The 27615-nt window shown below is 38.6% G+C and overlaps 1 protein-coding gene across 2 annotated transcripts in view; it reads right to left on the reverse strand.

Moving 5' to 3' along the window:
* Positions 1-27615, reverse strand: part of plxnb2b (plexin b2b) — a 151767-nt gene that overhangs the window by 18506 nt on the left and 105646 nt on the right. For both annotated transcript variants that reach the window (XM_042496047.1, XM_042496046.1), the window contains 13 exons: positions 27144-27231; positions 26139-26317; positions 24034-24182; positions 20349-20460; positions 19438-19574; positions 18816-18998; positions 16671-16764; positions 12418-12615; positions 8969-9148; positions 6379-6515; positions 3779-3879; positions 3179-3408; positions 1161-1342 (listed from right to left, as the gene is read on the reverse strand). In XM_042496047.1, coding sequence (XP_042351981.1) covers positions 1161-1342; positions 3179-3408; positions 3779-3879; positions 6379-6515; positions 8969-9148; positions 12418-12615; positions 16671-16764; positions 18816-18998; positions 19438-19574; positions 20349-20460; positions 24034-24182; positions 26139-26317; positions 27144-27231 — 1970 coding nt within the window. The remainder of the gene's footprint in view (positions 1-1160; positions 1343-3178; positions 3409-3778; positions 3880-6378; positions 6516-8968; positions 9149-12417; positions 12616-16670; positions 16765-18815; positions 18999-19437; positions 19575-20348; positions 20461-24033; positions 24183-26138; positions 26318-27143; positions 27232-27615) is intronic.

The raw sequence follows: 27615 nt of genomic DNA on the forward strand, positions 1-27615 counted from the left end.
ATACTGCTGCCAGGGTTTAGATATGAAGTGATTCTGATTATAGAGCTGAGAAATAAGGACATCTAATGATCTCAGTGCAAGAGTTGCTTAACAAGGCTACAGCCACGCTGGCTGTGAAGATATTACTCAGGGACAGTGGTGCGTTGAACTACAAGCTTATGCTAACATGAATGTCTGTACAAGATTTACTGCAAATCCATCCAGTAGATGTAGAGATATCTACTAGATAATTGCAAACTACAGCCTGCTGGTGGCGCTAAATGCCAAAGAAAATGCCACAAAAAAAAATTACCAGTCATATGTCATCTGTGAACTTTTGGTGATAAAAAAAAGACAAACATTACATGATAATCAACCTAAAAGGTGAAGCATGACTACATATTATCTCTGGAGAATCCCACTGGATCTGTTAAAACCACAAACAATTTGCTACCTGTATGTGGCTCTTGCAGAACATTATTATGACAATATCACAGAAGCTTGTGAGAAGTGGAACAGATAGGAGCATTGGTGAAGTCAATGTCACTGGCATATGCTGCTGCAGTAAAAAGATGTAAATCAACTACGACTGCCCGTGTCAGAAAATGGATCAACATTGGGCATGAGATGGAATCTGGAGGTTTTTAGGTAAGTTAACAAGTTATTTTTTTGGTGTAGATCAGGGTAGGCATGCTTTATTTCACAATACAAATTTTTGTCACAACATTGGTTGTTAGCTTGTAGGTTCTTGTTGTTGTTTCCCACAGCGAAGTGTATTTAGAGACATTAACATACATGTAGTGGAGGGGTAGAAGAATGCCAGCATAAATCAGCCAGCCAATGGCAGGCTTATAGCTACAGTCTACATCCAGTGAGTCAGACTACATGTTTAGCAAACTCAGTAGGATTCATCCTCTTGGGAACATGACTGTACAAACGTTTATGGCTATCCATCCAATAGTTGTTGAGATATTTTAGTCTGGACCAAAGTGGTTGACCGACCTACATCCCCAACCCTTGAACAACTCTGCAAGCATGACTAAGAAGCATCCAAGAAATGTATCTGCTGTGATATCTTAGCAGTACAAAACATCTTAGATATTAAACTTGACCCTGCTGTTTTGGCATTGTATCTGACTGCACCAGTATATAGCAGCAGCACCGAGTTGCTCCTCACTCACCTGCGCAGCATGAGTTTTGGGTTCTTGCTGTGGACATATTCCTCCATCAGCTCCAGCAGCAGTGTTCTCATAATGTCAGTGTAGTATTCCAGTTTCCCGTGCAGAGCCACCGTCAGCAGGGAGGCAAAGTAAACCTTGGCCCTGGCATTGAAGTCATGACTGCGCTCCAGGGTACGGATAAACTACAAACACACCAACATACACATAAAGAAAGAGGCAAAGACAAGCTAAATTAATCATCTGAATGAAGCCCTCACACATACACATGCACGCACGAGCAAATCCAACATAATATGCATAAATAATCAAAAGACTAATTCTTCCGAAAACAATAATTATCAAGGTAAATTCAGTTCTGCCTTGAAAAATATTGCATCTAAGAAAAGATACCAATTAGTGGAAGAGGAATCACCCACACATGTACAGTTAACACCTCAGAGGCTGTTTCTCTGCCAGCAATATTGGATTATTAGGAATCTTCACACGTCTCCCTCTGCTCTGTCTTCCGCTTCTTACTTCCAGTACTGTTTTCCACTAACTAACACATTACAAAGTCCTTAAATCAAGGCAAGGGAGGCTGCATTTAGAGAGATAAAAAGGACCTTTCTGTGCACTCACTGTGGTATGGCAGATTTTTAAAGCTAACAGATGTGTGCACCACCAGAGCTGTGGGAGGTAAATCCTCACTTGCGATTTTGTTAATAAAAGTTTACCTAAGTAAGTACAGGTAGGGCTGTGAATGCAGTGTATTGAATTCACAATGAATATACCCTGGCACATTTTTGGAGGGTTGCCTGTGTAGCCACAGCCTGATATAACCCATGGCTCTGTGCCATTGTAGTCCAACCACTATTAAAACACCTAAAGAGCCATAGTGTTGCTCACTTCTTCATTATGATGAATAAGGCCAGTTCAGTTTGTTCAGAATAGACACCACAACTGTGTATGTATGTACTGTGATTTCTGAGTAGCTCAAAATGAGAGAAAGACACTCTAGATGTGGTTTGATGTTTACACGGCTTCACTAATTTGATGAGCTGGTTTAATATTCTGTTCACGAAACATCTTACCTATTGTGTTCGTGTCAAATTTGACACATTTCGTGCTAAAACATTTCATAAATATTATCCAGTTAACCGTAAACTTAACCTATGTCATAATAATAATACGGAGCTTGGGTACATCTTTTTTGGGCTCCAGTTATGTACTACACAATCATTTCTATGAAAGTATCCCAGTGGTGCATGAAGCTGTATAGAAGTTGAGATCAGCGCTGCTTCCTCACTGTGTGGCCCATAGAGCTGGCATTTACAGATGTCTCTCTTGTAAGTTTATAGTAATATGTACTTTTGGTCCGCATGACATCAGATGGGGACCTGGTACTGACATAGCAGTGCTTTGAGCTAAATACTAAGCTCATAATGACAATGCTAACAGCCTAAAGTTTAGCAGGTACTTCAGTATTAAACACACAAGTTACAACTGAGGCTGACGGGAATCTCGATAGTTTTGCAGGAATTTGGTATAAACCAAAGTATTCTACCAACATTTTGACCTGATAATGGTGCCAGAGGACGAGTCAGGGGATCAGTAAATCTATTACAAATGATCCTGTGGGGTGAAGTGAAAGTCTGCACCAAATTTCATCCAGTAGTTGTTGAAATTTCACTAAAAAGCACGAATGTGAACCTACTGGTGGTGTTAGAAGAGAAGTCAGGGGATCACCAAAGTCATTAGGATGCATCATCTGAGAACCGTGAGCGTCAATATTCAATTTGATGCCAATCGATTTAACAGTTGCTGAGATATTTCAGTCTGGACTAAAGTGGTAGACCGGCTGATTGACCTCCTAGAGCCCTTCTCCTTACCCGGCTAAAAAGAAAATGCAACAAATTTAGATGTGAAGCTCTAATGTTGAACACCTTTACAACACTGCAGTAAACTCTGTGTATGCAGACATTATCAGTCTGTCACCACAGCTAACCACTCAGTGATTCTCTCATGTGCAGTGTAATTACATTAATGAGGAACGTCTTGGAGTTCAGGAGGTTGGAGAACTGGTTGAGCGCCTGGGTCACGGTGGCCCGTCGAGCCTCTGGGATGTCAAGCTTCCCTGTGATCATGACATCATTGGCCCCGTCCTTAGAGGGCAGGAAGAAGACACGGTCAGTGTAGGTTTTGTAGTCCAGGAAGGGGATCCGTCCCTCACTCAGCTCGTTGGTGTGGTCCTCCATCTCGATCATCAAGTCTGCAAGATAATAAAAACAAGAAAATAGCACCTTGTTCCTTTTTAATAAGCAGCCTTTTCTCATTTGTGTGCAGCTCGTCTGTCTCAATCATTATGTTGCGAGAGGCAGAGAAGGGAGAGCTTTTCCGGGAAAATAATTTCAGCTGTGAAAGATTGTTTTCTATTACGGTTACTGCAAAACTGCTCCTCGTAATGATGATAACATGATGTTAAGCAGGAGAATTTATTTAATTCACTGCAGTACAATACATCAAAGAAATGTAATCAGAGCTATGAAGCACTTCATTACTTTATAGCTTTTTAGAAACATGGATCCTTTGAGGGGCATTAGTGATATTGCTGAGCTTCTGCACAGCAGCAATGCTGGTACCTGTGAATTCCTTTTTGCAGCGGTCTCGTACACTCTCCTCCAGATTCTCAAGCTGATGTTTCACCTTCTCATACTCCCTCTCTGCCTGTTGACTCTTTCTCCTGAACAGATTTAACAAAGACAACACACATATCATCATAACATGAAAGGATTTTAACTTTTAGAAAATTATTTCAGGTCTAATTGCTGTTCAAAGACTTTGGTTTGAGTCAGCAAAGCTGGCCGATAACTCAGCTACAGTGTTTCCTCTTAGTCTCCTCTTAAAAATATCCTGTTAGAGCTGGTATGACTCTGTCACTGCGAGTCTGTTGTTTCTGGTATGTAGTAGGTGTTTTATTAATATTCAGCAGTTTAACTGATGCATGACTGCCTGTGACAAACACATCAGCTGGGAACGTAATCATACATTTTATGTGGGGGAGAGTCTTTCAGATGCATCATCTGAGCAGGTGAAATTAAGCACAGGAAAAATTAAGAGGATAAGATGCTACTTTAAACAATCCCTACAATGACATTAAGCTGATACAATTAAAAAATAATGACATTAATTTAAAAAGGAAGTGGATCCCAAGGATAAATCTGAGGGGTCACAAGTTTGCTAAAAGAATAAAAAAACTCAAAATGTTTGTTACACAATATTGTTTTTTTTATTACTTTTCTGTGGGGCTTTAATTCATTTTCATAGTCTACTTGCTGTACTGGGACCTTTTATCCACTCAAAAAGAAAAAAGAAAAACACATTACTTGGTTTTAACAGCTTAATACTTGATTAATTTTCCTAATGTTAAGAGATTTGTTCCTGATCATTTTTTTTAAAAGCCCAGCACAGAAAATCTGAAAATGACACAGTACTAATTAGAGTTGTCACAAACGTGGAATTTTTAACTTTGATACACTACCTAAAAATATTGATTATTGCTAATTTCAATACCACAAGGAAACATTTACATTTAGGGAATACAATTCATTATATTTCTTCTGGGGGTAAATATAACAAAACTTTGCAAAAGCATCGACTTTTCTTGTCATGGTCAGTAGCTGAGAAATGACTGCAGTAACCATTAATTATAAGAGCGGGAAAGTGCAGTGCAGGGTATTAGTGTATGCCGCTGTTCAGTTGTTGACTCACTGCCTCTCTCTGCCGTTGGTGGCCTGCTGTTTACACTCCTGTAACTACTGGCAGTCACCATATTTCTTAGCTGACCTCTGGTGGCGAGTGCTGTACATTATATGTGTTAATACAGCATCTCCGGGAAACCGGATATACCTTCAATACATGTATGGGTGAAAGAGATGGCATCTTGTATTGTAATGGAGAAACTGACTTATATAACAAGGGGAAAGGCAGAAGAATTCGAAACAGTGTGGAAACCTCTAATGGAATTTCTTAGCCGTCAGGGTGCACAGTGATTTTGAAATTAATGTGCTGCTGAGCCCGTCTATATTTAGTTATGTCTATTAATATGTTTTTTGATATGTCTGTTTTGTTTTTTGTTATGTATGTCTAGTACAGTATGTCTATGTATTATTTTATTTTATGTCTAACTCAAGTATTGTTATTGTTTTATTCAGTGTCTGTTAGTTAAATATGTAAAGTCAATAAAAATATTGTTGAAAAAAAAAAATACAGCATCTCCGTATGAGTTTAATAGAAAAAGAGCATCTGTATCTTTGACACTATTAAAATCAATATCATCAGGATTTCTAAATAACCTATCAAAACGTAATACCTTGATGCCACCAAAGGCTAACTGAAACCGTTTTATATATTCAGAATCAATAAATCAATATGTTTGATGACAATGCTTCGGATTTGTGTCTTTAAGACTCATAAGACTAAATAAAATAATCAAATCCAATGACTTTTGAAAGGTACATCTGTGATTGATGTTGACAGTACATTTTATGCAGCACCACTTCTCCCAAATCCCCAAATAAGTCTATACTGATTTCTGTTATTTGAGTTTTGTAACAGTTTATTCATTAACATAAGAGGTCAATCCTGAAATTAAACCTCTCTAATGCCTAATTGACACCAAACATAACTAACATCCTCTTTATCAAATCTGCAAGCCCAGTTTTTCAACACAAATTTGGTTTTACAGTCTATGGTTTTAACAAGGTCAGAAGAAAAGGAAAAGAGTACTTCAAGGGAAACTGATTTTGAAATTATTCTTATTTTTTTTATGCAAACAGCAGAGCTAGGTAAAGCCATTTTAAGAAAACACAAGGGTTAAAGAGTCACAGGGAAAAAGGCAGAGTTAACCACTAGTAGAAAATATTGCAGGTTTGTAATTTAACAGTAAAGTGGATGATGCTTTTTGCTAAATGACAAGTGAAAACAGCTTCTCCTGCAAAAAAAGGGTACAGTAGGTATCTGTAAAATAATAACAATAAAAAAAATTTAAAAAGCCTAAACAGAGTATTATATGACATTTAACTGTAGGGTCAAGAAGTTCAGATAATAAATATTTCTACTAGACCTTTCTACTCTAAAACATGCTATTTGAGGTGGTTACACTAACTGTAAACCAACTTAGTTTACTTTTTAAAACAAATAAATAATGTATGTGACGTTTACCTGAAATAGCTTAATTTACCTGTAGCAGTAGACGGAAATGGCGATGATGAGCAACATGGGCACGATGACAGCAGGGATGATGATGTAGAGTGACAAATCATTCTTCTTCTCGTATTCCACCGAGCCGACCACCCACTCCCCTTTCCCAAACTTGATCTGTGGATAAACAGAGTGAGAGAGAGAATCTTATTATCTGCACAAGCTCTCGACATTTTAGCCAGAGATTTATTCAGGTAGGTGTCGATGGAAAAGATTCTACAGCGTTGCAGAGGAAACTGGGATGAAGAAGAATCTACATAATTGCCCACAGCTCTGCTAAAGCAGCAGCAGGACCTTTCAGTATTTCTAAAGTGGGCTGGGGCTATGTGCAAGTTGGCAGACCCGCATTAACTGAACGAATGCATAAGTGCATTGAGTGTGACACTTTATAATCAAGCTTTTTCTGTGTAGGTATTCTGTACCTATTGATAGTCTGTTGGTGTCACTTTTTTTTATGCAGCACAGAGCCGCAGAATTGAAACAATAGCTCACTTGAAGGAATTACCCAGAGGAGAGGTTACAGTATTCATCACAATTGTGGCTCGGCTATAATTAAATGTAATTATAAAGAGCCTGTAGCTACATGAAAACTGTTCAACCGGTGAAAAAAATGGGGTCCCCAGATGTACAGAGGACATGCCTAGAGAAGTACAGTAAAGATTCATGGCGCATGCACGCTCTCATCGGCAAGTCTGTGCGCGTGTCTGTAAGTACATTTACTGAAGCAATGCATTTATTTGAGGTATTTGTACTTGATTTTTATCTTTTAAAGACACTTTATACTTCTATTCTCATATGTATTTCTGAGGAAAATGGTGCAGATTTTACTCCACTACATTTATCTGACAGCTTAAAGTACTCCTAATGTTTAAAATAAAGATTTAAGAGAATTAACTAATTGCATTCACTGAGAAAAAATATGTAACTAAGTTACAGTTACTAAACAAAATGTTGGTAATTACAATGGAGTTGCATGTAAATATTATATATTATAATATTATTTTCAATGAAACGCATATATGTAGAATATAACGTTCATTATGTTGCTTTGCATCTTTTGGCTATTGATACATGATTTCTTTTGGTATAAATCCCGACAAGGATTTATGCCAAGGTCAATAAAAAAACTTCTGTGACAAAATTTGCATGAAACTCCGTCAAGGATAGACTGGCTTACAAAGAGCGGTCTCTGTGTCCAGACAGGCTCTATTCATTTAGCAGTATGCAGGCTATGCGCTCAGTTTTTGAGGAGTGCTGTTTTTACCATCTACCAATCAAATCACTGGGCATTGCTGTGAGCAACCTGAGTCAGCCATGCCTTCCACCAGCAGACCATGCCGAGGCGGGTGACCATGCCATTGGACAAGAATGCCTTTTAACAAGACTGATGAATATTTTCCCTCTGAAATCAGAGAAGAGCTCTAACACTACTGCACAGTATTAATCTTGTTTAGCAATGGTGAAAATGCTGTAAACATTGGAATGCTGGGTGTCAAACCTGAGGAAACATTTTCAGGTAAGTTAATGTAACCACAATCAGTCACCCAAGAAAAGAAATCAAATGTTGTTAGTTACACCATGAAGTAATTAAAACAGTTACATAACATATAACATTTAAACAGGGTAACTAGTAATTTTGTAACCTATTACATTTCGACAGTAACTTTCCCAACATTGCTCATAGATTAAACTTCTTAAAGGTAAAATAAAGTATAGCTGAAACAATTAGTCAGTCAAATGACAGACACTTAATCAGCAACTACTTTGATAATCATCAAAACATTTTAGTTTTTGACTTCTGAATCTGAGTTTCTGCATTTCCTCTCTAATGTTGATTTATTTTGAATAATTTTGAAGGCTGGATTATTGGTTGGGTAAAACTAGTATTGTGAAGGTGTCATTTTGGGTTCTGGGTAATTGTAGCACATACAAACCAACCATTCAATTAGTCTATCAACCAATCACTCAGTTGAGAAAGTAATCAAATTAATCCACAAAAAAATAATTAGTAGTTGCAATTCTACATAAAAAAATGCTCCAGCTTACATGAAAAAAAATCTTATTAGCTTTTCTGAAATGAGTTTTTGTCTTTTATATAAAGAGTTAACATGTCATGGGAGCCAGATGCTCGACTTCTGAGGAATGTATTTGCTTTTAAGATCCCATGTTTAAATAATATGATGAATTTCTTACAGGTGAAAGGCGTGTCATCTTGTTTGTTTGTTTTTTTGCTTTGACTGTGCCACAGGAACTTTTCTTTTGTTTCCAGGTTTGATCTATTGTATGGGTCACTTGCTGATTCCTTCAAATGCTGGAGCCTTGCTGACAGACCTTTGAATCATTAATGTTATCAACACTGCACTGTTTCAAGTTTTGTTGATATGCTTATTTTTTGGTCATTTGTGCTTGTTAAGTTGTATTGATGTTTATTAAAAAAATAGCTTAATGGAATAATTTCACATATCTACATTTTCCTGATTATAGTTATATACTTTTACTTGCAATTGAGTGTTTTTTACAGTGTGGTTTTCTCCACCACATTGTGTCTGCCTGACTTTGTATGATCTTACTGTTAAGTCCAGCAGCTCGGGGCGGGTGTCCCTGCGGTGCCGTCGGGAGCTAGCCCGGGGCGTGGTGGAAGGCGGGTCCAGAAACAGCTTGTCATCCTGAAGCGTGTTGACTTGACAGGGAACATCACCCACGAATGCTTGAGCCTCTTTGGCCGTCATAGCTTTGGAGAATCCTCGACCCTGCAGGGGAAGAATATCAACTGTAAAGCTCAGATTGTTGTGACTGAACTCCATGGGAGAGAAATTAATTACTGCACCATCAAGTAGAGACATCATATTTTCATTAGTAATGGGCTGGAAAGTTTATAACAGCTCTTCACTCTTCCACGATGAGTGCCAAAGTAATTAGAAAGATTAAGATTATATTCATTGTAAGCACATTTCTAAGTAATTTCTTACTTAAGACAGTGTAGGCACGGCTCCAGTCAATCCCACAGCTCTGGCATTGCAATATACACTTCTGAAATTCCACAGCACACTTCTGTGTCTACAGACATGCTTTCAATTACTATAATGCAGTCTGGAATATATAAGGAAATTAGTTTAAGTGAAACCAGCATTTGAGTAATTGAAAAGGCCTCAGACCTTTCTTTGCAGATTCCTTTCCTGTTAATTTACCTAAAGTGTGTTTGCACAAAGAAACTTTAAAAAAAAAAAAAAGGGACTCCTATGGAGCCTTGAAACTGACATAAAGAAGTTCTAAGTTATATGACAAATCTACAGCTGAAATGATTAGACAAATAACTGATTAGGTGATGGACAAAGAATTTGATTTGTAACGAACTAATGCAAAACATGTCCAACTTCTTAATTGTGATGATTTGCTGCTTTTTTGTCTTATGAGATAGGGGGACAGTAACAGTACTGCAGTTTAACTTTGAGTCTTCATCAGACAAACAAGAACAATACTTGGATTTCTGTATAGAAGTAAGAATTGTTTCTCTCTTCTACATAGAAAAAGAATTGTAGAATCATGTTTTGGATTATGGGGGTGTCATATATGGAAAAGCTGCCGGCTCTAAATTGAAATCACTGGATGTGGTCTACCACTCAGCCCTAACGTTCATAACTTACAGCACCCACCACTGGCTTTTTCCCAAGACGTTGGCCAACTGTGAGGCGTGAACAGCATGGGTTTTTATTATCTGTGTTTCATCCCCTTTAACTCCAAATTGACACAGATTAGGTTGTTGCTCAACATTCCCTTCATCAAACCTGAACTAGAAAAATTGTCATTCTCTTACAATGCACTGTATACATGGAATAGACCTTAAACTTGGACACTCTGCCACTATTATGGCTTTTAAAATGACTTATGTCACATCTTGTTTTAACTGACTGTAACTGCTTTCAACCTTCTACACCATACCATGTTTACTATCCTGCATTTAAACTTTTAGCTATTATATACTGATACTGTTATTTTGTATGACTTTATTTCTTTTTTAACTGGTGTGCATATTGGTTATCAGTTTATTTTAAGATTGTTTTTCAATCATTCATGCTTGGCATCATTGAAAATGAGGGTCTCCCTCAATTGATTTCCTAAGTCTTACATAACAGTTTGAAAACATGATGGTGATGACTCTTTTAACGAAAGTTTTATTGAATCAGTCATAATGTTTTGTATTGTTGTTTGGTACGAGAACTTGACTTTAGCAAACAAAAACAAGCTTGATGGTCTTATCAAAGCTAAAAGTAAGTTTTCACGGTGGGGTCAATCCCAGCCTTCATATCTATACACCAAGAAGGTGCTCAGGAAGGCTACTTGCCCTCTGGAGTGCCAAGATCAACCCCGTCAGTCAGAGTTCAAAATGTTACCCTCAGATTATTGTTTTAAGTGGCTGTTATGAGCACCAAGTGATATAATGTCTCCTTTGTCCCTACTGCCATTTCAATGTTAAGTGGTAGACAGGATTTAAGTGTTGTCGGTAGATTGTTAATTTGCTTTAATTGTTTAGATTGTTTACTTGTAATTTTGACCTGGATGCTGCAGAACTGAAACACTCTGGAAACTGTCCTGCTATTTCTCAGTATTAGTGTGTTTTGTATGACTCCTGGCCAATTTCACTGCAATTTCACTGCAAAGGAAGGTAAAAGTACTTTGACCTTTAAAAACAAGCAACTTGAACTCAAGAACATGTTGATGGATCATTCTCTGTATTGTGTTAAGGAGTCTCACAGACCAAATGGCACAAAGCAACATTTTAGTTACCATTAGTTAATAAGGATAAAGTACTGAATAATTAAAATGGGGTGTAAAAAGAAATATTGACCTTCAACTCTTCCATTTAACTCCAATCATTTGGTGAATAAAAAGAAATGTTTTCCTGATTTATTTTTTCCTAGCATACAGTCAGTTGACAGAATTATAAAAAAAAAAAAAGTTTCTCTTCTTTTTACATTATTTTTCTACCTTTGTATTTTTGGTGTTTGCATACAGTAAAAAACTTAGGCCCAACTTTGGACACACAATATGCTGAACCTCAAATATGAACTTGGGTACTTGTCAGTTAAAGAGGATTTCATTCCACACCAGTAATAGAGTAATGTGCATTATCATTTATATTTGGATGTATCCTGAACAAGTTTTTTTTTTCTAACTATGAATTAAAGCTCTCGTCTGTAGGATTTAGGGGCATCTAGCAGTGTGGTTGCAAAACTGAAACTTCTTCCTTTTGATGAAGAATGAAAGAAGTATGGTGTCTGATATGAGAAAAGGTAACAAAAACACAACTATTCTTATTTTCAGGTGACTATAAACTAATGAAAACATTTTTATGAATATTATACAACATTTTTGCCAATAGATGTCACTAAATTCTACACATTGGACCTTTTAAAATAAATCTATGTTTACTTGTTAGTATGTGTATAACCAAAAATGAGACTCGTCATATGCAGATTAAAGACCTTTTTCACTTGGGATGTAAAATTACCCAGTCATTCAATAAAAAGTAAGGATGGCAGAAACATAAAAAGTCACAATTTTGCCTGTCAGAAATATGCCTATTGCCTGTTAATTATCGCATGAATCCCCATGTTTATCTTACCACCCCCAAGTTGGGAAAACCGTTTCAGAGCAATGGATATTTACATTAAGAATATTTTTTTGTATGTTCATAAGAGTTTGGATAAATAAATGCATCTACTGATGTGCATTTGCCTCAGTTCATTTGACTTCCAAAACAATCACCCCACTGAGCTTGAATATTAAATGTACTGCTATCTGCATAATTTGTATATGCAATGAAACCCATCCATAACATAAGCAGCTAAAGAGCTAAATGTGGTGCAGCAACTGCAATTCAGCATCTTTTCCATTTTTATCCTCAAGTCAAATAATAACACCATTTGTCTTAATTCCTTCACATAAAGAGGCTGACTTCTCAAAAACACTGTGCTGTCATACTGCAGCATTATAAAAGGCCTGAGCAGCATGCACTTACAGTGACGATGATGATGCTGGCCTCGGTGATGACCTTCTTGGTCCAATTGTTGAAGCTGGGGTTAGGGTGGTAGTCAAATGGCTTCAGTTCCTTCACCCAGTTGTCCAGCTGGACGTAGGTTTTAAGGGGCTGGTTCTGGAGGCGGGATACTGTCGGAGAGTGAAACTTGATGAACGTGTCGTTCTTCTCGTGGGCGACCTGAATGTATTAGAGGGATAGTAAAATATCACCAATGGACAAAAATAATACAAAGTTATATGTTGACACATTACACATAGAGTAAGCCAAACAATACATGAAGGAGGATATAACAGCATTCAAAATAGAAAATATGGGAGAGAAAAGCAAACAGTGGGTGTTGAGGACCTTTTAGTGTGAATTCATGGGGTTTTTTTGTGTGAAGAAGAGTGTTTCTGGGGTGGGATGGTGGGGAAAAAGCCTGGGTTGGTACAATGGGGAAGGTGGTGTGTCTCTTTTTAGTCATTCTATTAAAATCAGTCATCGTAGAATAGCAACCTCCGATGAATCACAACTCACACTGAGTCATTCCTCCTCTCTGGCTTTGTTTATTTAGTTTTGATTAGCCGGACTGGTGGTGATATTTCTGTCACTCTCTGATTGTTGCGATGCAGAGCTGACAATACTGCTCATGACAGCTAAACCCTACACACAGTGTAAGTTTTTCAAAAGGACGAGGCAAAAAGCGTAGGCTACATCAGATAATGCTTTGAAGAAGTCACGCAGATCCTGTTGAGTTTGACACTGGTTGAATTTGTTTATCTCATTTTGCTAAAAAGTAAATTTTTCCTTTTAAATTCATTTTTATTGTGCTGTGAACCTGCTGAAGCTCTGTATACTGACTATGTAGTTATGTGTTGAAAGGAATGCTTCAACTTTTGTGAAGTAGCGGAGAAAATTAGTACCACTCTGATATCTGCATTATGAATATGAAACTATAGCCAGCAGCCAGTTAGCTTAGCTAAAGGACTGGACATGGGTAAACTGCTAGCCTGTCTCTGTCTAAAAGTAACAAAGAGCTGGTAGGCCATGATAAACTAAAGTATTGCACAAATTTAATTTTTTTTTTTTTTTTTTTTTTTACATTTTTTGAATTTTTTGACCTCATGAAAACACTGGATGAAAAATTAAACGCTCACCAAAGTTATTACACCCCAACTTTCAGTGTCATTGGAATACATCATCTGGGCACCATCAATGTCTGTTCAAATGTATGTATGTGTTTTCCCTATATTAGTTCAAATGCTACTGCTAAAATGTCACACATCCTCTGCTCTCATGTTTTCACACAAACACATACACACGCACGCACGCACGCACGCACGCGCACACACACACACAAAAGTGAGGAGAGACGTGAGGTGGTAAATTGCAAATAACGTTGTTGGTACCAGGTACAAACAGGCTCAATAATAATGACAGACTGTTTTATTTTTTTTTTTAGTTGAGCTAGATGAGAGAAATTATGGTTGATGCAGATTGGGGATTCTGTTTTGCCCTCATTGTTCTCTATTAAGTTTCCCTGAAGGGATATAATGAAGCATTGTGTCGGACTCTGTTGAAAAAGGACCTTTTAAATGCAAAATTGCTTGTCAGCAATCGGTCATTTAGTAACTTGGGAGGCAGTCTGGCCTTTTGTGCTCTGATCATTTTGGCTCACAGTTAACACACCAGTCATAATTTTATTTTAATGAAAAGTCAGCTCCTGGCATGAGCTCCTGGTGTTCACTACTGTTTTGGAGGAAGGAAATACAAGGGTAACAGGCAAACTGTCTTTAAAAGTGTTGTCAGGTTTAGGAGACAAGCAATATATTTAACCTATTTGATAATTCTTAAAATATATGTAACTGTGACTTGGTTTTATTTGCACAATATGTGATTACCCTGATATATTCAGTGATTACAGATCATTTAGTCTGTTGTTATAATGTCTTGTAATTTAACATATATTAGGTTATTTTTTGATTCAGTTAGCTATGCAACAGTTACACTTTCAGTTATAATGTGTAAATATTTAGAAACACCTAATCTCTTCATAAGAACTAAGAACTTGTGTGGTGTGGCCCCAGTTAATTTAGTTATAAATACACATTAAGGGGATCATAAATATCATTTATTATAACTAGGCTAAATGTGAATAATGAGCAGCCGTTTCAACCAGCTCTTGAAGTCTCTATTTACAACTGCAAACATGAGTTGGAGGGTCTTTACAGAAGACAGAGTTAAAAAAAAAACACATGCTGCTTTGAGCCGCTAACCTGACCCACAATGTAATCAACATGTTTTCACCACAAGCCAGCAGCCACAAATATTTGGGTCTAGTTCAGTGGACAGACTTAAACCAAGAGAAGCTTATGAAGTTGACCAGCCAAGGCCTTTGAGATAACACACATACATCTGCTGCTAGTTTGTGGCAGCCAGGAGTCTTTTCAAATCTCTGTCGTCCCCCCGGGTGGCAGGGGACCGGGGACTTGGCCGGGAGCGAAGTAGTGAAGAGCTGCATATTCACATAATCTTCTGCAACCTTAATGCTGGTATTAAATTTAGCGCTTTAAATGAAATGAACAAAATTGCAACTGCTTAACGCTGCCCAGTACACTGGAGGGCAGGCGGCAGCAAGCTGTGTGCAACTCCTTTAAGTTCCCTGGCAGAGTCAATCTGACTTGATTAAGCTGGACGAGGAACATAGTTATATCTTGGTGAGGGTGAAACAGTGGCGCTGCTATCTGCAATCTTACAGGTTTTTAGGGATTTATGGCCTAAGAAGTGAGATGAAGTAATACTGGCTTATGGACTCTCGATGATCAGTGGAAGCATGGAGAACTGGAGATGTGTGTTAGTGTGTGTGTGTGTGTGTGCGCGCGTGTGCCTGCCTCACAGAGTCTGAATGAATAACCACTATAGTCGTGGGCTCATGAGATGTGGGGAGATCGATGGACAGTGCTGCTGCTGTGAGGAGGGGAACAGATGAAAAAGCAGAAACTCTCTGATACCAGACTAGTAGGAAAGAGACAGTAAAGGAGAGAGTGAAGAGGGCAAAGAAATGACGACTGTTAGAGGGGGATAATCAACAGGCTGACTGGAAGACAGCAAGAGGGATGCTGATAAATGCTACCCCAATTTAAAAGAAGTTGGTACGGTGAGTAAAAACATAAATAAAAGCAGAATACAATGATTTGCAAATTCTTTTCAGCATATATTCAGTTGAAAACAAAGACAAAATGTATTGTGTTCTGTAAATATACACATATTATGAAATTGACTCCTCCGAAAACAGTTTGGACAGGGTCACATTCATTGTTGTATCCTCTTTTCTTTCACCAACACTATGAAAGTGTTTGGTAACTCTAAACACATTTTGAGGGTGAAATTTATTTCAAGATTCACAAGCACACCTCAAAAAGATTTTTAAGATTTTAAGACTCTCCGTGTCAAAGAATGGGCTGTAAAGCCATCTGAACACTGTGAGACATTAATTTCTTTATACAGAAAGTGTTTTGAAGCTGGCATTGCAAACAAAGCCATAAGCCAAAGTATTAAAGGGATAGTTTAGAGTTTAGTTTAGAGTTAAGTGGGGTTGTATGGCATTCCTATTCATAGTCAGGGTTCAACATACAGAAGTCTTCAGTCGGCATGCCCCTAGTTTGGAGAAGCAGGCTAAAGTCCGACACAGAAGCTAAGCAATGTAATGTAGTGTATAGGGGCACCAACAAAATGTATTTTAGGCACCTAAAAAAAAAAAAAAATCAATATTAGTTTAAGTACACGCTATATTAAGAGATTAACCTTTCTGTCAGATGGCCAGTTCTGACGGGAAGTCATCAACAGCTTCACTTTGTCATCTATGCTCTCCTCAAAATCAGCCTGCTTTTCCAAACTGGGGGTGTGCTGACTGACATCTACTGATTGTAATACACTGACTATGGATCAGAGCCTCAAAACTTTTTTCTGTATCATTTCATTTTATTGCACATATTTTTTATCAATCAAAATGTAATGATTTCTTTATCAGTGCAGTTTAATGGAGTTAATATCAGCTTCTGGTTTAAATTAAATAGTTGCACTGAAAAAATGTGTAATGGAGAAAGATTTTGGCATGTTGAATATTTATTTTGCCCATCAATGTTGAAAAACATTTGCAGGTTATTGCAGTCTGTTTAATTTACATTTTACACCCCATCCCAGCTACTATGCAAATGGGAAATGTATGGGAATAGAAAAAGAAATGGACACACCTCAAAAGATTCATAGTTGCCTCCCTCAACCTTCAGGATTGCGGATTGGATCAGGTCAAATCCAGAGCCGGTCACGTCAATGTTCCTCCCTCCACTAAAACACACACACAGACATACACATACAGCACAGTAAAACACATGTTTGAGTACAGAGATCCCCAGCCACAAAGACAAGCTCATAGGGAGAGTTACGGGAATACAGACACACTTCTTAAATTGCACCCCGGGTAATTTTCACCGGAGATGAAAACAAATTAGTTTAGCCTCCAAGCAGCATATCTGGTGTCTGTTGTTCCAGCCGGCGTGCCTAATCACACACGGCCTAGTGCTTTCAATTGCACAGAAAAAAGCAAGGTAACCGTCTAATGCATCCATTTTCAGCGATCATCAAGCAGTTTGGTACAACATCAAAGACTAACATGTGTATCCCCTTCAGCAAATCAGAAGTTAGCACTGGGAAATATTCTGCACACACACACACACACACACACACACACACACACACACACACACACACAAACAGGCACACTCAGCAACTCTCGGAGGACAAATCATACTTTAAAAAAACTAAAAGGTTCTCAGCATTAATACCCTTTACCAAGGTTTCAGACAGATAGAAGCTCACAAGGTAGAGAACAAGGCAGGTGCTTCTCTAAGTGTTCAATCTTCCCAAACTGTAGTTTTATATATGACCTTGTCATCAATGTCGCAGATTCTTCTTTTCTTTTTCGCTTCTCGTCTTTAAAAACAAACGCTGCACAGTGCAAGATTTTAAAGAGAAATTTATTTTTTTATCAGGCCTTTGAAAGCCCTGTAGCCGTTGTGGTAAATTCCCAAATCTCTTCAAAGAAGGGTAAAACATGATATGGACAAAAATATGAAAAAAAAAGTAACACAGTTCCACTTGAACTTTCATTCAATAAAATGAGTGCATTTACACTGACATGAGTAACCTGTTTATGATCAGATTTTTGGAGCACCTCGTTTATGTGTTTGGGGATGTAAACACCATATCCTGTTTTTAGAAACCTGTATAAGCCCTTATTCTGTTAATGAGAAACACAAATATTCTACCTAGAGTACTCCAAAAGATACTGGAATACTGTTATTGAGCGCCATCGACTACCTGCGCAGGTGTGGCTTCAGTCAAGAGACATAACAGAAGCACAAAAAAAAGTGGCAGTGAAAGCGTCTCACTTCTAACGAAACCGAGTTTTGTCTTTCTGTAATGAAAGAGGCAGTATATCTTAATCCACTGTTCCCTGTCCTATGCGGTGACAGTGACAGGCTGACAGGCTGACACCGGTGTGGACGACAGTGTTATAAGAGGAGTAACAAGAGGAATAACAATAGCTCGGTACATTGTGTGTGTGTGTGTGTGTGTGTGTTTGTGTGTGTGATTGATAGAGAGAGGGAGCAGAGAAGAAAGTAGCAGTTAAAAGGGAACTACACTCATTTTCAAAATCCATGCTCCTATGGTCTAAGACAGGGTTCATAAAAGTTCAGACCAAGGACCCCTTAGCTGAAAGAGACAGAGCACAGACCCCCTACTATGTATATATTGTATGAAATTGAGTTGCATATTAAACTGGGAGGATGTCAGGTAGAGGGCCGTATCAGCCTGAGGCTGCAGTCTTGACCTGTTTTTACTTTCCAGGCACGTGAGGGAGGAAACTCCACTGTCACAAAAACAAGCTGATGTTTTGAATCCAACATATTTTTATACACATATTTATACATTTTTCTACACATATTTAAAGTCTTAAAAAGAAAAAAAACATTTAAAACATCTCAAAACTTTGGAGAAACATTAGTCTCCAATTGATTGGCTACGGAGCAACTTCATACCCTATGACTTTCATGCTTACTTTTTTGGTTTCTGAGAGCAACTCATCTTCACAAATATTGATTGAACTATTTATTATATTGATTATATATAGGCGTCTGCGCTGGTTGCTCGTATTTTACATGTAGACAGGAAATATGAATAACCCAATTTCTTTGTGCTCATGTAAACACCATACACAAGCTTTATAAATGGACTGATTCATGTTTGTGTAAACGAACTCAATCATATTTCGATTGGAATTAAAGCAGCATTGCAAACAAGGCAAAATGGCTAGTGAGATGCTACTTTACACTTACCAGACAAAGCTTCCTTTGGGGTTGTGGTCCGTCACGATGGGATTGTCCAAGAATTGGAAGGCACTTTGGATGTCTCTTTCAGTTCTCCTGCCATACTTCACTATGACGGTGAGACGGTCGGAGGGCACCTTTTCTGCTCGGTATTCTCCTGTCCTGCAGATGATCTCTGCTCCAAAGTGCTCCCTGCAAAGACAAGGACATAACACTGACTGGTTGGTGGAGTGGGGGGTCGCACAAGGTCACTGTGCAGCAGAGGCCAACATGGCAGCAGCCTGACAGCTTGTTAAATCCTGGCTTTGCTGCTCCTCAGGCTCGTTATTTTTCTGTTACCTCTGCATAAAATGTCACCATGGAGTGGGTCTGACAGAACACTGGTGGTCACAACAGCGAAGGCAAATGGGGAGAAAAAACTCCTGCTCATGACACCAGAGTTAAGGTCAATTCCATTTTTGCTTCAAGGGTGTAAAAAAATCAATTTATGGGCTTCAAAGTGTGCATACTGTAGAATTTGCATAGAACACAATGTCTGAATAACAAGTAGCACTTATCAACTGACGAGACTGAATTGAAAAGGAATTGGACTTTGGCGTGAATGACAATTATTGAGGAAAGAAGTCCTTACACAGTGCAGTCCACCCCTCCGATGGTAACCTGGACATCATCCTTGGTGCCAGTGTCCAGAAATCGTCCAGAAATTGTAATAAGGGTGCCCCCAGCTTTGGGTCCTCTAGAGGGTTTCACCTCCTCGGGAATCGGGTCCTGGTGAGGGAGGAGAGAGGGCGGAGGGGTCATAAGATACAGCATGAATACATACTCATCTGCAAGGATTTACATGCACACACACGCTCCAACCCTCGGGCTTGCTCAAGAACAACACACACAATTCTGTGTCACATGCACACACATTTCCTCTCAACCTCCTTGATCTCCAGCTCTCTATTAGGAACATTTGTGCACACACACACACACACACACACACACTCATACAAGCACCACATCTGCCTCAATTTGCTGAGCAAACAGTTAGGCGGAGCACTCCCCTGTGGGGGAGCTTTAGCGGAGCCAGAGATATGAAAAGCCAGTTTAATACTTTAACAGGCTACAGTGTAGCTATTTGAGAGAGAAGAGGGCCCTCTGCACGGCATCTGGTTAAAGAGGAATGCATACACATTGTGGCTTATCATGTACAGTGCATTTCCACCGTAATGTGACAGCATCTAGGGTGCTTAATTTACCAATACATTAGGATTGTATTTGTTCATTCCACATAAATGACCATGCCCTTGGTATGTTCTGATAAGGGGCTCTGTGCAGTTAGGACATGAAAACATAATAGAAACCATAAAACAACAAAAGCAGTTGAGAGCTTTTGGATGTGTTTATTTTCTGGGTCAAAAGTTCTACGCCTCCATACTGACAGTGTAGCGAGAAAGAAAGAGCGAGAGCGAAAAAAGAGAGAGAGAGAAAGTGTGTGTGTGTGTGTGCGTGTGTGTGTGTGTGTGTGTGCGCGCGCACGAGAAAAAGAGGATTTACCCTGTAGGTAAAGAACATGGAGGAGGTTCCTCGTTTTCCTCCCTTCACCTCCACCTCCACTTGGCCCCAGTTATCACTGAGAGGGTCAACAGGGCCAATCTCACACACCACGCTGGGCAGGACAACAGGAAAAAAAGGGGAGAAAACATTTTTTAATTGTTAGTTAATCTGCTGATTATTCATTGTTTTTCTATAAAATGTCAAAAATAAATAAAGAAATAAAAAAGGAAAAAAGGCCCAACCCAACATTTGGGCTGCACAATTAATCAAATATTTATCGTGATCAGGATTTTGTTGTTCTATAATTAAATGAATATGATCGACTGCAATATTAATGCTTAAATAAAGTGTTTCATTCATAAACACTGCTTTTATTTGGTTGGACTCTGTGATGGGTTATTCATTTGTAGTTAGTCTATATTTTAGGCAGAATTTTTCTTTTTCTTTTCGGATATGGACAAAGTGAATTCAGGTGAAGAAGAACCTTATTTTAAGTCCTATTTTGCTACAAAGACTTGTGAGTTAGCAGGAATGAAGCACAACATGGAAGTGAAAGCAATTCCCTCTCTTTGTGAAAGTGTAATAATAAATTGTCCCTAAAGTCAATGAATAATCATGACCTCAATATTAATCAAAATAATCATGATTATCATTTTGGCCATAATCATGCAGCCCTACCCAACATCACTCTGGACACTTGAGGTGAGGTCTGGGTCCTGACAGTATTTGACATGTTGCTGATTAAGTTTTTGTAGATCGACAATTTATGACCTATCTTATTTTTTTTTAATTTAACCTCTATTTAACCAGGAAGAAAAGACTCATTGCGATTAAAAAACCTCTGCTGCAAGAGTGTCCTGACCAAGACAGGGAGCAGCACAAAAAACACAGTTGCAGACAATGAAATATATATAACAATTAAAAATGAAAACAAAGAACAATTTACAGAAATGATGATATATCAAAAACATTATTAAAAACACCTACAAGTAGATGTGCCTGCTTCCAAGTAATTTAGAAACTGTTTCAATGCATCCAATAAGAAAGGTCCCGAAAAAATGGATAAGTTTGACTGATGACTAATTTCAAGCTGAGAGAAAAGCAAACTTTAACACCCCTTTTCCAGGTAGAACCTTTGGCAAGAATAAGTCCTGGGAGCAAAGACAATAACTTCCGACTTGTATTCCAGATTAATGTTTAATGTAATGTGGAGAAAAAAAAATGCAATTGTTTCAGCGTGTCTGTATTTCTGTTACTTATACAACTTGCGCAAATCAAAATGCTTATCTGTGCTACTTTGACTTCCAGCCTGGAGCTGCTCCATTGAAAACAAACTGTTTAATGGAATCTTTTTCCAAATGTATTCATTTGTCCATTAGGTAGTTCTAAATATTACACATTTTGGCAGACACATGAGAATTGTGTCTTGTTACTGTTAATTGGAGAAAGTGGTGAAATAGCTGAGATAATTAACAAAAAAGGAAGTAAAATTTACTAAAAAAAACTGAACTCAAATGGCTTTTGTTCATGTTTTGGAGCGGGCAGACGTGCTAAAGAGGTTCATCTGAAGACTAAGCAGCTTCTATGATTTCTACTGCCAAATTGGCCGCTTCTAGCATAAACTGAGCCCTCTGGGAGTTTTTGCACACTTCAGTGTCTGGAGTTTACTAAGAAATGTGTGATAAACCAAACACGTCAAAGTCCTCAAGGAGAATGTGTTGCTGATGAAAGAGGTCAGCATAAAATGGCGAGCCTCATTCGGGCTAACAGGTGGGCCGAGAGTAGACAAGTAACAGCTGCAACAGTGATGTGAAGGAGTGAAATATCGCTGTGGAAAACCTGTCAAATCTTAAAGCAAGTGAGCTACAGCATGATGTAGACAATGCAGGACAGCCAACAACAAGATGGGGACTACAGCAGGCCCATGAGTTCCAGGAGTGCATGATTTAAGGGTGAAAAACATTCCATCTGGTCTCATAAATCCTGGTTTATGCCTCATCATGCAGATGGCGGGGCAAGAATTTGTCATAAACGTGGATCCATCCTGCCAGGTGTCAACAGTTCTGGTTAGTGGCTGTGGGGCAACGATGTGGGTGTTTTCCTTTTCATAGGCAATTTGTATGAAGTGAACACCGCTGTGACTGAGATGCATTCGCAAAACTCTTATTCCAGTGGAGGAACAGAGAGTCTGCAGCATGTGGAGACCACCAAAAAACTTTGGCAAATGTGTAATGCTATTAAATTAGGGCTTTGGGAAATTCATATTTCCAAGAACCTCAGGGACCTCATTTATAAAACTGTACAAATAACAAAATGTACATACATCAAAAACTATTCTAATTTATAAAATCTGCATATGCCTGCCAGTGTGCAGATTTCTTTCATGAATCCCAAATCAACTTGGAAATGATCACACATGGATCAGCCTCACGTTCGCCCTCGACACGTCCACATTCAACCATAAATGGTTAATGCAAAGCATCTCGTTATTGCTGATATGAAATGAGCCTGCTGATCGATGGTTCTTTACAGTGAATCTTGGCATCAACAGAGTGTCACCGCAGTATTTATGTGTTTACAGCAATCAGACTGATTGCTTCACACCGTGCCAAATTGATAGCGACAATCAGCTGTATCCCCCACCCTGGGCTATAATTCGAAAATGGAAGTTTGATAGGTGAATTTATTTATTTCTTTAAGTTTTGTTATGGTAAAATTGGCCTGCATTATGATTAGGACTCACAATGAGGGTGTGGCGTGTAATAATTGTACGAGAGCTGTCACTGCCATTATTTCCAGACTATGTGCGGGTGGTGTAGATATGGTATGGTGAGGTGACTGCGAAAAGCAGGGAGTGACGCAGCCACTAGGGTGTCTCTGGTGACAGTAAAGTCATTTTCACTGTAGCGATTTCACACAAAAACTATATGAAAACTAAAAACTGAATGCCCAAAAGTGAAATACTTTGGTATGTACAACTATTTGATCAAATTGCAGGTCAAGATTACAATTTAACCTAACAAAGACCAAAACCATGCAGTGTTTCTTATTTAGAGCTCAACCTCCACACTTTGCCTGTCCAAATTGGGTACTTATTTTTGTCAGCATTCCTTTATCCACTTTTCTCTTTTGAAGGGGTTAGTTTTTCGGTTCGGCAGCTTATACAAACAACGTTCTGGGTTCTTTGCCCTGTTGGAAGTACGTCCCACCACACAGAGGCTTTCAGACAGTCTTCTGTTGTTTGCTAGCAGACGAAAGTAACAAGGAGGCACGTTCATGCAATACAAAGTCAATGGAGAGCAATGAATTGTTTTCCCCCTCTGGTGTGGGTGGGACTTCATTGTGCTCAGTCTCTATTGGTACTCAAAAAGGGATCAGAGTACTTCTTCCACCACTGCCATTCACCTTTTTAAAGAGTGATTCTGTTTCTGAAACAGCCTGCGTTCGGAGACTCTCAGATCAATACAGTGGCATAATGAGCTAATTAAAACGTGCACTCTGGTTACCTTGGGGAAAGGCAAAACTCTTCTTAGCTGATAAGCTTTCCAGAAGTTTACAAAAAAAGACTTTCTTTTTCTGTAAACCTGCCAAACACAGTTTGACCAACAGCTAACAAGAGAAGGATGGCGTGCCGCTGCTGCTGCTCATATATTTGCATAAATACATCAAAGTTTGCAAGTATTACCTTGTAGAAACAGAGTACTTCTCCTCCTGATGGATACAGGGCTCCCCGACTACAGTGATGCTTTTGATGTCTTCCTTGTGGATGCCGAGGTTGGAGCCCCGGATGGTGATGGAGATTCCTCCCTTCAGGGGGCCGAAACGTGGGATGATCTGGATGGGGAGATACAGTGGTCGGGGTTGGGGTGCGTGTTTATAAGAAGAGGGGATTTGAAATGGATTTAAACAGATTAGTTGTGCAGTAAGAACATACAAGAGATTTACACAGTCTGTTTAAGTCCACTGAATAGTTAAAGTGTTTAATATTCAATGCCCTGGTTGAGAAATACATCCATACTATGAGTCATGTTTGCATGTGTGTGCATGTGTGTGTGTGTGTGTGTGTGTGTGTGTGTGTATTAGAGCCAAGCTGATGCTGAATTTTTGGTGTTGGTGTGGATAGTAAAAAATCTAGTCACAATACAAAGAAAAATGCTTTGTGTATATGAATAACATGAACAAACATATTTTTGATGCAGATATGTTTGAGTAAAGACATTTTACAGCTGAACAATAATCTTAAGCAAATGTCACTAACGGTTGTGTAAATGTAAGATGACAGTTAACCTTGAGCAGTCAGTGAAAATTGAATGATTAAAAAAAATAAAAACTAGAAAAAAAACCCACATGAAACAAAAAATGCATTGAACTTTACATAGTAGACTATCAGTGTATTGTATATAAAAATCCAAATCAAAAAATAGTTCTGACTTGAGTGGCTGGCAGAAGCCACACCAGAACTATAACTATAACTATAAAATGACAACGGTGGCAAAGCGTCACAGACGGCTGGAAAACAGGGCTGCGTCCTGCCTCAACAAAAAACAGCAAAACATTTAATTAAACGAAAATTGTGCCGTGTTGAACACCCTCTTGTGTTTCAATTCAATTCAGTTCAGTTCATAGCGGCTTTATTGGCATGACAAGCGTTATTAAATTATTAAAGACCTACTAGGATTTGGGTGGTTAGAGTGGTTACTTCTTCTGATATATCGCTTGCTTATTCAGGTTCTCTCTCAGACTCAGTGCAGACTAAATTTTGAACAATTTTGAAGTGCCAATTGGATGGAGACAGACGGTATTTTATGGCAGTGCATCATTGCATTGCACCAGAAAAGAGGCTAAAATTAGCGTGTTCACTGGGTTTCATATTTTTATCACTGCAGATCGGACCCAGAGCCGATAAAAACCAGTGACTGCTGCAGTCATTTTTCCAAGTAGTGAATGAAGATGGAAACCTTTTCAATTTAATACAAAAGCCAGATGTTAGTGAGCTATGGAAACACTGACAGCCAAATAAAATCCATTTAAGTTTACTGAGTGTCATGGTCAACATGGCAGATGACAGTCCGGAGAGACCCATTATTGTTCATCAGTGTAGAAGCTCACATTGTTAAAGTTATTATTAAGACATTGTTATAGTTATTGTTTTTGGTGTGGACAGCTTATAAAGGACCTACAGCCATGCTAGCAGCTCACAAAAGATATAATTCACCATAAATGTCTGTGCAAACTCTTGTACCAATCAATCCAGTAGCTGTATCAAGTATAAAAAAAACCCAAAATTTTAACCTTGTGGTGGCGCTACAGGAAAAGTCAGGGGATCACCTAAGTCAGTAAGATTAATCTTCTGGGGAGATAATTCAGCATGGACCAAAGTGGTGGAACAACAAAAAGAAAAGATGACAGAAACATATCATAAAACATCTTGCCAACACACACACTGATAGTAATTCTTTGTGCTAACTTTATAGGTTGATCTATCGGTCATAACCTCTGTCCAAATTGTCATCAACACAATTACTGATTTTTTTCAATGACAATAAGGCACCAACAATTAAGTGAGCAAATAAAAAATTGATTCAGTCTAGATACGTTGCAGATCAGCTCAACACGCCCTCAAGGAGAAGCAGACTTTCAACTCCTGTCGACAGGCCAATAAAGTACTCCGATCAATAATCCAATCACCAAGTTCCCCGCCTTTTCACTGCATGTCACAAGCCATTGATGCATGCATTGTTTCCAGTTCAAAGGTCATAATCAAGAGATGACAATATTGTAAGCACTCACATCGGTGATCTGGGGGTCGGGGCATTCAGTGTTCTCTAGATCCTCAGACCCTTCAGGACTGCACAGATTCTTGTACACACACGCTTTCTGCTTGGGGCACCACACACAGTTGTACTTCTGATCTGAATTCTTGCAGAGACTACAGTCCTCCCTCCCAATGGAGCAGTTGTACAGGGTGACTGCAGGGGAAAAAACAATTACCACATTTTGCATTATACTAGTTTTCTGATACTTTAATGTGTTGCTTTCTTTGAATAAATGGCGGAATGTCTATGTACTCTAACAACTTTGAATCACTTTGAATAGATCAGCCCTTTTTCCCTTAAGGGACCCCTTTTTTATCAGTGACTGAACTGACAACCCCTGAGAAAGTGACATATGTTAAGGATATTTCATAACATATTCAATGGATAACAATAACAGTAGAGTATATATGATAACTGGACATTTAACCCAAATAGTACACACATTTTGTGTAAAACAAACAATTTTTAGCTGATTATTTGTTGTGTATTGCATCTGAGATGAGTTTTCCTGATATTTTTGAGATCTTTTTATCCAACTCTCAGTCAGTATTTTATATAATTCAGTGTTTTCTTTTCCCTGATGCTTGGTTATTCTTTTATCAGTTCTTCCTTTGGTTCTTTTAACTGTGTACTTTTCTAATGCAGGACGAGGCTGTTTGGCAGAGAGAGAGGGAAGACTTTATTCTTACACCCCTTACAATCAAGGGATTCAACCCCCCCGAAGCTTTCGCAACCCAAAATGGGGGTCGGAACCCCTAGTTTGGGAACCAGTGATTTATTTGACCAGGAAAAATCACTTTTTATTCTGTCAAAACATGTTTGGTGATACAGTCATTACCAAATAATTATCTGATTAATTTTCCAATTGCAGATTAAAGGCAGCTTCCTCAGATCTAATGGAGGCCCCACACTGAGAGCAGCAAAGTACACACAGGGCATTAAAAATAAGGTCTCCACATTAAAATGTGAGAGAGCGTACCATTGAGCGTGCTGTCCATCTTCTTGCCCGACTCCTTGTCCTTCACGTAGAAGAGCACATTGGTCTCCGGTGACTTGTCGTAAGAAAACTAAGAAATTGGAAGAAAATGAATTATTAATACAGAATCCAGTGATTAATGGCACTTAAGCTCTTCTCGGCAAACAGTGTGGGCTGCCGCTCCCTCATGCCAAGGGAGGAGAGAGAAAAAAAAGGAAGGAAAAAAAATTATACCCAGTCTGGCAGATTTTCAGCTGAAGAAATCAATGTTGAGAAAGAACATAGCTAGGGGCTAGGTACTGTTTGAGCTTCCCAATCACAGAATTCACAATGTGGAGATGGAGCTAAAATAACTCCAGTGAGGGGAGTCTGTCCATTAGAGGGAGCTAGAGAATATCAGAGGGACTGCTAAAGGGTGATTTGATTAATAAGCCTGGAGCATAAAGTCAGTTCATAGATACAAACTTTGGATATG

Source organism: Plectropomus leopardus, chromosome 11 (assembly GCF_008729295.1).
Source record: "Plectropomus leopardus isolate mb chromosome 11, YSFRI_Pleo_2.0, whole genome shotgun sequence".
In the NCBI taxonomy this organism is placed as follows: Eukaryota; Metazoa; Chordata; class Actinopteri; order Perciformes; family Serranidae; genus Plectropomus; species Plectropomus leopardus.